The sequence below is a fragment of the Camellia sinensis genome, chromosome 11 (assembly GCF_055761805.1).
Source record: "Camellia sinensis isolate YWXY chromosome 11, ASM5576180v1, whole genome shotgun sequence".
NCBI lineage: Eukaryota > Viridiplantae > Streptophyta > Magnoliopsida > Ericales > Theaceae > Camellia > Camellia sinensis.
Window position 1 is genome coordinate 127,490,305 of NC_138971.1, and position 15,152 is coordinate 127,505,456.

At 37.5% G+C, this 15,152-nt stretch overlaps 1 protein-coding gene across 5 annotated transcripts in view; it reads right to left on the reverse strand.

The window, feature by feature from the left end:
• Nucleotides 1-8,136: 8,136 nt before the first annotated feature.
• The window catches only part of LOC114319487 (bromo-adjacent homology (BAH) domain-containing protein), a 39,912-nt gene continuing 32,896 nt past the window's right edge, over nt 8,137-15,152 (reverse strand). For all 5 annotated transcript variants that reach the window (XR_014344510.1, XR_014344509.1, XM_028266512.2 and 2 more), the window contains 4 exons: nt 9,831-9,939; nt 9,568-9,684; nt 9,380-9,465; nt 8,137-8,415 (listed from right to left, as the gene is read on the reverse strand). Coding sequence is in view for 3 of the 5 variants with exons in the window: in XM_028266512.2 (XP_028122313.2) it covers nt 9,415-9,465; nt 9,568-9,684; nt 9,831-9,939 (277 nt within the window). In the remaining 2 variants the exon portion in view is untranslated. The remainder of the gene's footprint in view (nt 8,416-9,379; nt 9,466-9,567; nt 9,685-9,830; nt 9,940-15,152) is intronic.

Here is a 15,152-nt window from a genome sequence, read left to right on the forward strand (position 1 = left end):
GACTGAGCGTAGAGAGCTCAGCCAGACTGAGTTACTTAAAGCCACTGAGTTACTTAAAGAGCCAGTTAATCGTAGCTTAACCTAAACTGAGCACGAATAAAGAGCTCAGTTAAGGTCATTCATGCCAACTTCATGGTTGTGGCATAGTGGCCATACTTAGTCAAATTCCAGGTCCATGCTTTTACACCTCTCAACACTCTTTACATTTTTTGGCTTTCATTTCCCAACTTAATTTTTCATTTATCAACACCCTTACAACACGATTTACAACTTCATTTTTTAGCGTGATTTGAAACTTTACATTTTTTGACATTCTTACATGCTTCCTTTATAACTCAGATTGTTTCCTTACTTATCAACTTTTACAAGTCAGCCTCTTTCCTTACAAGTCAAGCCTAATTTGAATAAACCATTCTTATTCATTTCGAACTCATAAACATAAAGACAGCAGTGTGACAAACACAACCTTATAATTTTATTCATTCACAAACTTATACACAAGTTTATTACAGCAATTCAAAAAAAAAAAAAAAACAAAACAAAACAAAACAACCAAAATTCTGAGTATAATTTTGTCCACTTCCGTCATTCCTCCTCACTTGACACGAGGTCTTCTTCTTCAACGCCCTCATCTAGGGGGGTCTGGGCCACGTCGTCTTCATCAATCTTTACACTGCTGAGGTCCAAGTCTGGGAACAGCTCTTCTACTTTGTGTTTAAACATCTTACAGCCGCTGTCCTAGTACACAGCCATCTCGTGCTTGTAGAAGTCCGACCGCTGGAAGATCTGGATCACTTCATCTTCACTCCTGCCCCCAGCGGTCGCTCCTGACAAGCCAGCCCCCGCAGCCCCCTCTCTCGCCAAGTTGCTGGCGACCGCGGCATCGATCGCCATCTGGAAGTCAGCAGACCCATTGAACTGCTCCACTGCTGCGACGTCCAGGTCGGGGTATGCCGCCCTTTCAGAGGCTGCCTTGATTTTTTCTTCCTCCAACTCCTTCTCCAACCTCGCCTTCTCCTCCATTGTTTTCGCACGCACATCTTCCAGCTCCTTCTCTAGCCCAGTGATCTTTAGGTCTGCTTTCTCCTTTTTTTTGACCCACTGGGCGCGCAGATCTTCATTGTTGGTCATGGTCTCTTCCAACCGCTCGTTGGCGACCGTGCTGGCATTTTTAGCATCTTTCAGCTTCTTTTGCTCGCCAGCCAGCTGGAACTCGAGCGACACTACCTTGCGGCGTTCGTCCTCTAGCTGCAACTTGGTCGTGAGTAGCTCAGCATGGGCTCGAGCGGCAACATTGCGCTGCACGATCACCAACACTTCCATTGTCTTCACCTTCTGAGCCTCTTCCAACCCTCTAGCACACGCACTTCGCGCGGCCTTTTGCCAACCTGCAGTCTCCCTCCTTAAGTTCTCAAGTTGGGCCACCACCCCCTCCAACTTTGCCTTCAACGACCTCACTTCACCTTTTGCAGCCACCACCTTTCTCAAAAGGGCCCGGGCTAAGGAGGTTGCCTCCATTTGGGCAGAACACAACCCCTTCAGCAGCTCAGCCTCAGTAAAATTTGCCACGGAGCTCACGGCTGCTTCCTTCACTACTCGCAAGAGGTGATCTGCAGCGGCTCTAGCCTCTACTCCTACTCCTCCTAACACCCCAAACACGGCTGGGACATGGTAAAAAGTGGTCTTCAACCTGGCCTCCTCTCCCTCTCCTTGGGGCACCTCAGGGCCAGCTGACCCACTCTCTACTTGCATCTTGGGGCCCATGGCAGTCATGTGCTCTTCTCCCTCTTGGGCCCCTTCACCTTTGTCCCCTTGCACCTCTGGGACAACCACCCCTTCTAGAGTCACCCCCACTCCCTCTCCTCTGCCTCTTTCGTCATGGGGGTCTCCTCCGCCGTCACCTCATTCATCCTCTTCAAGGCAGGCTCCTCCTCACTCTCTTTTTCTTCACCACACCCCCCATCTCCCTGTAGGCCCTTTCCTTCAAAGGATCAATTGGGGGCGATCGTGGCTCAAATCCACCTAAGTCCTTCTCCTCCAGAGGTTTGGGGCGTGGTCGGATCCTCTCTCTCGCATAGGGTTTCAGCGGCTGCTTATGACTCTTTGAATTTACTAGCCTTGGCGAGAATGGTCCAATCCTCCGCCTCTTGTGCCTCCCTTCTCGCCTCTAATTCCGCCGGTTCGAGGTCTCCACCGATCAGTTGAGGACCCAACCTTGCGACAAACAAGGCCGACGGCTGCACGAGCTCGTCCCATCTGGCGCCCACCTTCTCCCTCCTTTCCTTTACTTTCTTCACTCTCTCCTCAGCTGCTGCCCCCAGTTTTGGCTCCACAGACTTGGTGGGCACTTTCCAAACTGTGCGCACTCTAACCCCTCTGTTGGTGGACACATAGAACCACCGCAGCCTCTACCCCTTTATCAATGACGGCAACCTCGCCACCAGCCCCTTCCTTGCCGCCGCCTGCAAAGTGACCCAAGTCTCTTGCTACCCCGACGCCTTGTAGCACGCAAAAAACTCGTCCACCGTCATAGACGCCCCCTCGTTCGCCCTTGGCCACGCACTCGCACAAGCCAGCACAATATTCCATGCGTTGGGCATTAGTTGACCCGGCGCCACTTCCAACCGGTTTAGGACACCCACTACTACCTCCGGAATCGGCAACCTCAACCCTCCCTTCAACGCCTCCTCGTAGAGGACAAACTCCCCCGGTCAGGCGTCGGATGGCCTCTCATTCGTAGACGGCAGCTTCAACTCTATTTCTGCGGGAATCTGGTACCTCTCGCGTATACTCACCAACTCTTTCGCGGTGACGGTCGACTTGTCAGCTTTCCTATGCCAGTGATCTGGTTTAACCTGGCTGATTGGCTGCACAGCCGCTATCACCGTGGACGAACGAGGTCGCCCTACCGGCTCCCCCTCGCTTCCCACTCGCCTCTCTGTTCGGTATTGTTCTGCCAAATCCACAGCATCGTCATCTCCCAATGGATCAACCCTCGCGACTATTCCTTCTTCTTGGGTCATCCCTCTTGTATGTTGGCAAATAGCTTCAAATGCTGGTGTGAGATAGTCTACAAAATGTCGCAAGGGTGTATCACTAGCAACGAAGGAGTTAACACTTGGAACGTTTTGATTTTTTTGCAAAAAGCTAGGTAAAACGGATAATACCAAAAGCCCAAGGCTTGCCCGTATTCCAAGGGTCACAATTAATTTCCGCCATTTTGAAAAATTTTCAACAGTCTGCCAAAACTGGCTTTTCAACACCCTAAAATGCCCTATCGTTTCACTTATTACCCAACGCCTAACCTCCCCCACTACGAGATTCTGCCACGTATACGACCACGATACACTGCCCCATTCCCATTCTCATTCCCTGTCTATTCCACTTCACTTCAACACGTACCACGCCGCCTCTCGAGCCCCACGCTGCTTCACCACCCTCGTGGTCGGCCCTCCTCATGGTCGGTCCCTTCACTCGGCCACCCCTCATGGTCGGTCCCTCCACTCGGCCACCCTTCGCGATCGGTCCTTCTCATGGTCAGTCCCTCCACTCGGCCACCCTTCGCAGTCGGCCCTCCTCATGGTCGGTCCTCTTCATGGTCGGTTCTTCCACTCGGCCGCCTTGCGCGGTCGGCCCTCCTCATGGTTGGTCAACCCTTTCACAACCCTTATTTTCTTCATTATTCTCTTCGTTGGACTAGAGCTGCACTTGGAAATAGGGGACTACTGACATGGGCAGGCCCACAAAGGCTATAGCCCATTATGAACAACCCAAGCCTACCACTTAGGGCCTAATACATAATTCAATTAATGAAGCCCAGCACTGCTGAAGCCCCACACAGCAATAAGAGCCAATGGCATCAAGACACATGGCAAGAGAAGGGCAAGCCACATCAGCAGATAAAGATCTACAAAGTTATTGCCACGGCACATCGCCATTAATGAGGCTCCTTACAGCATTTATTACGATAACCCCTCTCCGTTGGGACGGCACGCCCTCACCCTGAACAAGGTAAACTACAACATAGACTTTCGGCCAAGGTGACAGGTCAGAAGGGACAACGAAATGATTACCAGAGGATATAAGCAGACGTCGAAGACAGGAAGAAGGTTAAACTTTTCTATCTCTACTCCATCTCTACACTCCACTTCTCTCTCTCTAACTTGCTTGTCGGAGGGTTTGCTGGGGGACTCCCCGTTCCCCGTTGAACTCTTGTACAGGTCTTCAGGTGGGCTTGGTCATTCGGACATAGGCTTACAGAGCATGGATCAGTCCGACCCGTTCTACCATCACGAACTGTATTATCAATTACCAAAAAGTCCTGTCTACATATTTGGTGGTAGCTTAGGTCCTGTCAAAAAGTTTTTGAACCAATAAGTCTCATTTATAGGTAAAAAGACACTTTGCCCTTTAATCCCAAAACTGATAATGTTCTTAATTTCAAAACTGAGAATGTTCTCAATTTCAGAACAAATAATGATTTCTTTTTATAATTATCAAAACTAAGAAATTTTCCAAATTTTTTTCTAGTATTAACTAGGAATATTATTAGTTTTGAGAAATTTCTCAATTTTTTTCATGATTAAAATTGAGAATATTATCAATCTACTCTCTCTCTCTTACATTTACCTTCTCCACTGCTCCAATGGTTGGAGATGCACAGGTATAGGGAATAGGATAGGGGAATTTGGGAACAGAGATGAAAAGTAATTCTATTTACCTTTCCCTTGTTAAATTTGGAATCCAAACACAACCGTACTAGTCACAAATTAACCAAAATAAGCAAGACAACTATAACAATCAACAAAGTATGAGACATAAAAAATAAAAAAATAAAAAAACCAATGTGAATCCATTGAAGCTTCCTGAAAGATGGAATTACCTAACCATCATACCACCCGGTCTCTTCATCTGCAAGAACAGAAACACAGAGAGAATTTACTCAATCAATCAAAAACCCAAAACTCAAAAACAAAATAATCAAACAAAAACGAACTCAGAGAGAGAGAGAGAGAGCACACATTCAACAGTGGCACTGAGCAATTGATTGCCCACATAAACCCAACCCAGATACATCATAACAATAGCGACAGTAACCACAAAGAGTCCACTCGAAACGGCGGCTAAAGCCGGCTTGAGTGGCTCCGATTAAGCACCGGCAAGAGAGGCCGACGAAGAGAGCAAAGGAAGCGCCGGTGACAAACAAGCGAAAACAATACTCAACCAAGTTGAGCTTCAATCAATGACGAATCAAGACCCAGATTACCCTTGTGAACTCGAATCACCTATGTCCGTCGAACTGAAGTTGCATAGAACTTCGAATTGCAACTGTGGGGAGAGAGAGAATGAAGACAACAATGGATGTTTGGCAGCTATGGAGGAGGTCTTGGATGGGTAAATTGGTCTGTTAAAAATTAATGAGACTTGAAGGAGAAAATAATTTTATCTAGGACTTAATGGATTATAAGTTCACAAAATGGGACTTGTATGTAAATGCCCCTAAATTATATTTTACTTTTAAGATTACTATTAAATTCTATTAAGTTTTAATATGGATAACTAAATTCTATATTTCATAACATATTTTCAAAAAGTTCATTGCTCCATAATGGTAGATGTTATCTCAATTTTACCCCTCATTTAATATGAAAATACTTTTGCTCTAAGTAAAATAATATTTGTTAATTGTAAAAATTATGATATTGTATTAAAAAAATCATAAATCACAATAAAAAATTTATCAAAAAGTTTTGCTTTGTTTTGAAAATTATTATTGAGTTGTATCAATAATAACCTTGAGGTTATGAGTTTAAATCTCGAAAAACTACTTTGTGCACTATGCTAAAAATTAGGTGTGCAACCAATCTTTCTCCTCTTAAATACGCATTAGCTAAAATAGTCACAAAAAGATAAAATAAATTTTTTAGTTTAATAAGACAAAATGACACATCCAAATTATAATCATTTTATTTTTTTTTTACAAAAGTCAAAAAAATTAAAAAAATAATATAGAAATATATCAAATCTGTGACATTTGTACCAAGAATCTTGTTGACTTTACATAGAGCTCGTCCTATGTCCACACTTTGACAACAAGGGTTTTTATTTAATTTATTTTATTTTATTTTATTTTTTAAACAGAACAAGGATTCTTTGTTGTCATGTAATTCTTATTTTGGTTATTTTTTAATGGTGATTTACCCCCATCTCCTTTGAATTTTCAATAAAATACAGTGAATTTTATACTTTAAACATAATTATAATAAAGTTATAGCAGTCAAAAATAATGTAAATAGTAAGTAGATATTGAAATAAATAAAAATAAATATATATTTTAATTGAAAAGAGATGTCAATATTTTTTTTCACAAATAAAAAATGATTTAACTGTTATATAAATTAAAATCTCAAAAAATAATTAGTATAATTATATAAAAAAATGTAGGACTAGTATTATTTTTCTCAAACTTTAAGAGAGTTGATTTTTACCTTTTAATTTTTATTTTTTTATGAATGACTGAAAATATTCTTAAAATTGAAGTTACTTAAATATTTTTGAAAAATTACAATTTAGTGTAAATTTTAAAAAATAAATTTAGATAAATGATAAATTTTATAATTATTAATAAATAAAATTTTAAATTTTTTCATGAATTGTAATTATTTTCTAAAAGTATAACTGACTCATAATTCTTCCAATATTTTTTAAGAGAATTAGGTTCCGTTTGTTTCAATATAAAATATTTTACACAAAATATTTTCCATGTAAAACTTTTGTAAAATAATTTTAGAAATCTTTTTTTCTGATGTTTGGCAATGAACCTAATAAAAAATTCAACAAAGGAGAAAAAATAATTCATTACAAGGCTCACTGTGCAAATAATGATAAATTGATCCTTCATTGCAAGCCTAACAACTCAACTGGCTTGAACAACAACACATTGATGAAAGCATGGGTAGTAAATTAACTTTCAGAAATCAAATTCGCAAGTCAATTTCCTTCAATTTGTTAGAAAATATTTTACCTACTTTTTAGCTAACCAAATAATAAAAATAGATAAAATATTATTAAAAAAATATTTTACAACAAAACAAATGAAATGTTAATATAGACCTATAAAAAATATTGTTCGAACAAAAGTTTGACGGTGCTTAATAAAAACACACTAAATACTCATAAGACTTTTTGACAATTAAAATGATACTCTAAAAATTTTAAAATAATAGCCCCCAATCAAACCATGGATCTAAGGCAATGTTTAATTAACCATTTATATGATTAGTATAAAATTGATTATTGAACTCAATTAGTGAAATAAATAATCATCTCTTAGTTATGTTTATTTTTGCAATAGATAGATATAAAAAAATATAATACTAATTATATATTTATTTTGCAACATTAAGTTTAAGATTAAAAAATCATTAACTTTATTAGATAGAATGTCCATTAGAATCCAATTTGAATAACAAAAATTAAAACTAATCACTGAAATGTTCATGAAATGTGAACCCTATGAACTAATAATTTCAATCCTACAAACTCAATCAAAACATGCCCAAACTCTACTATTTTATGGTTTTACAATTTTTTATTTTTTATTTTTTATTTTTTCTTTTGGGCCAAAAAAATTTGTAACATCTATCAGATTTAACCAATAGATATTTTTATACTAACATGGTTACTTGAAGATTGAGAAAGGTTGAAGAAAAAGCTTAAATGGCAACAAAAAATTGTATCACTAGCTCAATTCCTAGTAATTTACAGTTCATTTGATCAATCTCAAGATTTCAAGTCTTTGACGCAATCAATCTACACTACTACAATCTTCATTTTAAATCTCAACTGAACGTGCTTTTGGCACCTTTAATCCAGTTAACCGACAATATTTTTCAATTCCAAATCAATCTTTGCGTAGTTTGGGTGGTGACACCCCAATGTGGAGAACAGGATGGCATGTTCAACGAGTTTCATTTCAAGATAATTTTTGTTATTTTCACATTTTCTTTTTCTCGGTTTATCTTATTAAAGAGAAGGACTAAACAACCCAAAAGATACCAATTTCGAAGCTGGAGTGATCTGGTTAGTTTAGTAGAGTCTGATTCTCATACATCAAAGACGGAATAAGAATCAGAATTAGAATCAGAATCAGTGCATTAGCATAGAAAAACACATCTCCCAAAAAAGGAGAAGGTATAAATCAAAGATTAAAAATTTACACAAGATTAATGACTGAAAGTGCAAAGATGTAATTTACAAAAAAGAACCAGCTCCACAGCTACTTGCCGTTACTAACATACATTTTTCTCCCTAGCAACACCCAAAAAACTGATTCTCATACCGCCTTAAACATGCACAACAAATATTTTCCTTCCTTTGGACGGGAATACAGGTAAGCTTAAGGGATTGCATCTTCTGAAAAGCAAACACCAAAATCCATCAGATGTAGGAACTTAATAATTCCATGTTTGTGGTTAAATTAGCATCAATTCCGGCTGAAAATTCTTGGTTGTAGCATTATTTTATGACAATTCATGCACCTTCCTTAAAGTTAAGATAAAATGTGGAAAAACAACTCCCAAATTTCACTGTTCAATATTTTTTACAACAGAAATAAAGATAATATGACTCGGCTACCAATCATATATGTTGGGTAGTGCGGACTTTGACAAGGGTATTTTTTGTATTCATAGTTGTCTGTTATCCTACTATTATGTATTTATTGTTTGCATCTCTTTGTATTGTATTATAACTCTTTCAAATCATAGTGAACTTGCAATTAACATGGACATAGCCCTATTCTAGTGTTAACCACATAAATCTTTGTAATTCGTGTCTCACCGATCCTGGTAGGTGTATCAATTCCTAACAACTGGTATTAGAGCTCTAGGTTTGAGTGGAACTGACAGCCACAGCCGAAGGAAAAGTTAGAATCGCTGAAGTCACTCATGTATATTTTGGTTTCTGGAAGATGTAATTTGAAGATTATCTATATCAGAAGAAACTATATCAGCCTCTTCAAGAACATATGCCTGAAGGGATGAAAGACAGTGGAATCTCCCTGACAGACAGGTTCAGTTAACGTTGGCTCATAATGTTGCATTCAACATAGTGAAGGGACAACGACAACAGGTTTTTCAAAGCCCTATTGAACATGTATGAGAACCCTTTGCCTCGAATAAAGTGTATCTAATGTGTAGGCCGGTTAACCTTGAGATGGCAAAAGGTGGGTCAGTAGCTGAGCCTCTTAATGAGTTCAACACAATCACAACTGAAAAGTTGAAATGATGTGCACATGAATGGCAACCAAAAGTTTGAAGATCTAACATTTCTTCACAACATGATTGAAAGTAGAGAAATCTATTGAGAAGGTACTCACCAAGAGGAGCTCGATGTATATATTATAATGGATGCTCACTTCAACTTGAGATTGGACTTGAGTTTTCTCAGCTCCTCACCTTGACGCTAAAATCAATTTAAAATAATCAGGTTCAACATCATGAAGGATATCATGATGGAAATACTATTGGCAATATGTTTTGAATGTAAGGGGATATCGTTTCATACCTTGTACAACAGCTTCCACCAACGGTCAGATCTCGACTGTAGTAAGCGCCATTCCATTGCCATCTCATATTCAATTGTGTTAGGCTGAGAACAATGTGACGTAGATACAGCTTCTTTCTGCACAAAAAGAAGGCCCACCAATGTTACCCAGAGAAACAGAAAAGACATAAAATGTCTAAACAAAAAATAGAAATGCAATTGCGCCGCACGAATGTGGTAGTCGTCTTCAGTAAAACAGAGAGGTCTAATGAATCATATCATACCATCTCCCTTTGCATTTGGTGTTTTGATTTATCAACGAACAGATGGCCAGTGAATGTGGACTGCTTTCCCAGAAAACTAGGAGGAGGTGCCATGCTACCAACAAGAGGCCTGCAAATAAAATTTAAAAAAAAAAACCATGGGAAGTGGGAAACATACAGCAGCAAACATTCGGCGGTAATAGGAAACTTTAGAAGCACAAAAACTTTTTTCAAACATACAGTAAATGTATTTGCGGGATCACCAACCAAGGCTAACATCCAGATACTTCAGTTATCAAACCATCAAATGGTTTAAATCGTTTGATTTAATTTTTTTTTAATGTGCAGACTGACATGGTTGATTCCTACTTCTCTGGGCTGTGCAATAAAAAGTTTAAAATTTCTTAATTATATTATTTTTCCCTTCAAGTTCCTCAAGCTTATTAGAATTTTTAATCATGACTTCAGAGTTCAATTATGGTTGATCCAATGGTAAACTATTAACCCTTAACCCAGTCACTTTTCTAGTTCAAATCAATGGCAGGGTTCAAAAAGTGGGCATTGAATATAGGGGGATTTACTTTACAGTGAAACAAACAAAAAAATATACACAAACATGGAGGGGTGCAAGTGAGACTTGCACCCTCAGTGCTTTTCACTTGCACCCCACCACAAAACAACTTGCACCCTCCATGTTTTGGCAATTTTATTTTTTCTAGTCCCATTGACAAGTAATTCTCCCTTGGCAAAACTTCACTTTACACCTTGTAGGCCATGTGTAAATAACTCATTGGCATTTGAAAATAACCACTTGACCCAAGTGGTTTGTGAACTAAAACGCACCATCACATCTTCCATCCTAATTAATGGAAGTGCATTACACGTGCCAAATGACATGGTGGTTATGTGCACATAACCTAAGCGAGGGCTTTAGTTTAGAATAGAGAAAGAAGATGAGGGTATTCAAGTCAATTCACAAGTGTCATTAACAAAAGTTTGTGGTGCATTTTAGTCCATCAACCAATGGGATTAAGTGATTATTTCCAAATTACAAGGGCTATACATCAACTTCCCTTAATGCATTCCATGTGTGTACTAGACACCTGCATAGTTATTAAAACTGATAGACTCAACTAGAATACTTCTTGTGGTGAATGAGCCAAGTTCGTAAATCGTGTCCAAATTAACTGATTTAGTTCAATTCAGGCTGGTCAAATTAAACAAATTTTCATTTATTTTTATTTTTATTTTTATTTTTTACTCTCTTTTTGTTTGCTTTTCTTGGAAGTGATTCAAAGGGATAATGAGTTGGTTGATCTTGATAGAAAGATAGATGAATGGGTAAGAAATCATTAAATATTGCAACCAGAAGGGAAAGGTGCTTTAAGAAGAACAAGGATGCAGATTGGGGGAGAATAGTAGGCGACAAAGAGTTCTAAATGGTCGAAGCATCACCCTTATGGTGGTGGGATTGCACCAAAAAAGCATGTCAGTGCCTCTTTTGTTTTCATAGATGAGTTCCAGAAAGAATTGAAGGAAATGCATCCCAAAGTTATATTTGTTGTTGCTATTGATATGGCCAGAGGGGATAAGTGGAAATCAATGTCAGAAGATGCAAAAGCACCTTTTGTAAAAATGGCGAAGTTTTGATGCTTTTTAGTAGCAGGGTAGATGTTCTTGCTTGTAATTGGGTCGTTGGGTTTATAAATTTACCTACCAAAAAACGAGATGCTGAAGTGAGTAAGACCCTTTTCCGATATATTAGATTAATTATCCATCAGGACATTGCCTATATACTAAAAAGCATGATGAATGAAATGGAAAAGTACTTTGGAACTGTTATGTGACCATAAAATTCCCGAAATGTGGAAAGCAAAATCTTGTAAAGAATTTATAAAGGTCACTTATGGTGTGCAGTTCACAAATCGAAGACTGTTTGGTCTGTTTCAAAACAACATTTACAAAATTGAGAGTTTCCAAAATGGGGCCGTTAAGATAAATAAAAGGTTTTGCAAGAAAAGCATAAAATACAATGTATGTTTCGTTGTTACAAATAACACCAACTTAAAATCATTTGAGATGTTTTGGCCATGCGCAATGTAGGCTGACACACCAAAATACAAAAGAGACAAACTAATCTAAGTTGGAGGTGTCAAAAAGTATGGGTTAGGGTTGTGACAAATGACATGATTCTGTTGAACTTAACTGGCGATATGGCTTTCCATAAAGTTAATTAGAGGATACAAATAAACAATTGTTTTGTTTTTTAATAGGTATATAAAATACATTAAAGGCACATCAATACACTAGGAAACTACCCAAAAAAACCCAACTACAAAAGATAATTCTCATAAAAAAATTAACAAAAGAAAGAAGAGTGATTAAAATTTGCTTCATGCCAAAAATGAAGGCACTGTAAAAGAGTTGACCTAAGTATTGCCATCTACACATCCTTAAAGGTATGACGTTTTTGTTCACTCCAAATGCACCACCACATCAAACACGAGTGCCACCCTCTTCAATTCTTATCTTTCTTCCCCAAATTATCCAATGTCAAGATAGAGTAGAAGAATGCACTGTAAGCAAAATAACACCTTTGCCCGCACCATTAGGTTTCCAAACAAAAATATCTTCACTTGCAATTAGGCCAACTCCATCATAAAGGAGCTGAAAAATTCATTCACTTCATCTAATTTCCATCCTGTATGAGGTCCCATATAATAATCGCATCAATGATCCTCATATATATAATCTAAAGACTGAAGCATTCTATCCACGCAACACTAACCTGATTAGCAAAGGTCACTGATAATGAAATATCCTTGCACCACATATCATGCCAAAATTTGACTCCCCATTGTATCTACAATTACAAATTTCACATGAGATAAAAACTCTGGACATCCTTTCCTAATTCCCTTCCACACACCAATCCCATAGGACACCAAAGCATCCTTAGATGTTCACCCTCCCACTTGATAACCATATTTACATTGAATATCCCTACATCAAAGGCATTTGTCCACTAAAGAATGTCTCCACAGTTATTTTTCCTACAACTCCTGATTGAAGTATCTAAAATGCTTAATCCACATGCCCCTTCTAATATTGTATACGACACCTAAGTACTAATCCACAACCCTTCGAAGCTTCTTCAACCACTATCGCTGAGACTGGGAAAGCGAATATAAGCATAAAAGGGTAAATTACGCTAACGGTGCCTATAGTTTGAGGCTTGTGTCCTTTTGGTCCCTAACTTTTCAATTGTAAGACATTTGACCATGAATTTTGAATCTTGTTCCAAAATAAAGACAATTAAAGATACCATTTGATTTTTTAAGGGCAAAACCGTCAATTTGATAAAATATAACTAATTTGACAAAAATAAATATCAAAAAAATATTTTGAAATTTTTAAAAATTATTTCTACCCACTAAAGATAAAATTATGTAAAATAGAAAAATCTTTCAAACATTTATTTATTTTACCAAATTAATTTTTATTATGTGTTTGGATGATAATCATGTAATGGGTGGTTGTTTTTGTTTTCATTAAATTAGTTTATATTTTTTCAAAAGTCAAATATGGCGACAACTTTGATATCATTATTAAACCAATTCATTAAATCAAAAAAAAAAAATCCAAAACTAAAAATATTTCATATATTAAATGTATTGATTACACATTAAAAGTTTAACAACTACCCATTACATAATCATCATCTAAACATATAATAAAAATTAATTTGGTAAAATAAATAAATAAATAAATGTTTAAAAAATTTATCAATGTTACATAATTTTCTCTTTGGAGTGTAGAAATAATTTTAAAATATTTAAAAATATTTTTTTGACATTTATTTTTATCAAATTAGTTTATATTTTATCAAATTGACAATTTTACCCTTGAAATTAAGCAATGTTATCTTCAATTGTCCTTATTTGGAAATAGATTCAAGATTCAAGATTCAAAATTCAAGGTCAAATGTGTCACAATTGACAAGTTAGGGACCAAAGTGACACGAATCCCAAACTATAGGGACTATTGGTGTAATTTGCCCAAGCATAAAAATACGAGCAAGCTACCTAAAGTGCTCTTCATGAGATTGCCTTCATTCAAAAGGTATTGCCTTCTCCATGCTACCAATCTTTTCTCCACTTGCTCAATAAGACTATCACAAATAATTGTGGGGTTGAAAGAGGATCCTAAAGGCAACCCAAATTAAGGATTGAGAGGAATCCACTAGCTATGTTACATGGACTTTTTGAAATTTGGGAGGTACCTGTGTCGACACGACAGAATACGACACGACACGATACGACAAGGGTGCGGGATACGGCTGGGATATGGCTCTTTACAAATGGATACGACTCTATTTTGCCCTAAATGCAGAAGAAACAAAAGAGAGAGCAAGAAGAGAACCTAGTCACTGCTTCGATCCTCTGTTTGACCACTTCGATCTCGCACCCTTTGACTTCCCCTTCGACTTTGACTAGCGTGGCCCTTTCGACTTCGACGAGCACCACCGCAGACGAGCTTCGATCTATCTTCGCTGGCTTTTTCTTCGATGAGCTTCGAACTATCTTCTCTCTCTCTCTCAAAAGCTATTTAATTAATATATATGTCATATATCAAAAAAAATAACTATTCTAAATCATATTTATTTATAATATGTACATGTCAATTAAATTTAAAAATATTATCAATAAAAATAATACATAAGATTAAAAATAATAAATATATTTTAAAAATAACTATTTAACTCATCTTCATATAGAAAATATATTTAAAAAATTACTATTTAACATATTCTCGTACCCGTATCCAAATTTGGATCCATCTCCATGTATCCTCAATTTTTAGTTTTAAAGTGTACGACCCTTAGATACACGCCCGCAAGCTCGAAGAAGCTACTAAACCCAAACACTAAATTAGGGCTGTTCACGCGGTCCAAACATTGAATTGGGGTTGCTCATAGGTCGGACCGTGACTCAAACTAACCCTATTAGATTGGAGATATCTGCGACAGGCGTCAACGACAGTTCTATTCAAAGCCAATTGCCTCTCTCATTCGGTCGGCGGGTAGGTTTCGAATAGTTTTGATTGAGCCATTTTCCTCTTTCCCTTCCATTTTAAACTTTAGCATATGCATACATATATTTACACACATGGATCTATGAAAAGAGTAGAGAAAATGCCTATCCAAAAAAAAAAAGGTAGAGAAAAAACAAAAATATGAGTGATAAAAACCTATAATACAATGGCTCTCATCTAGATCTAACAGATCTTCCAAAAGCATAATGCTTTCCTTTCTTTTCCTCTGCTGATAACATCTTCAAGGAT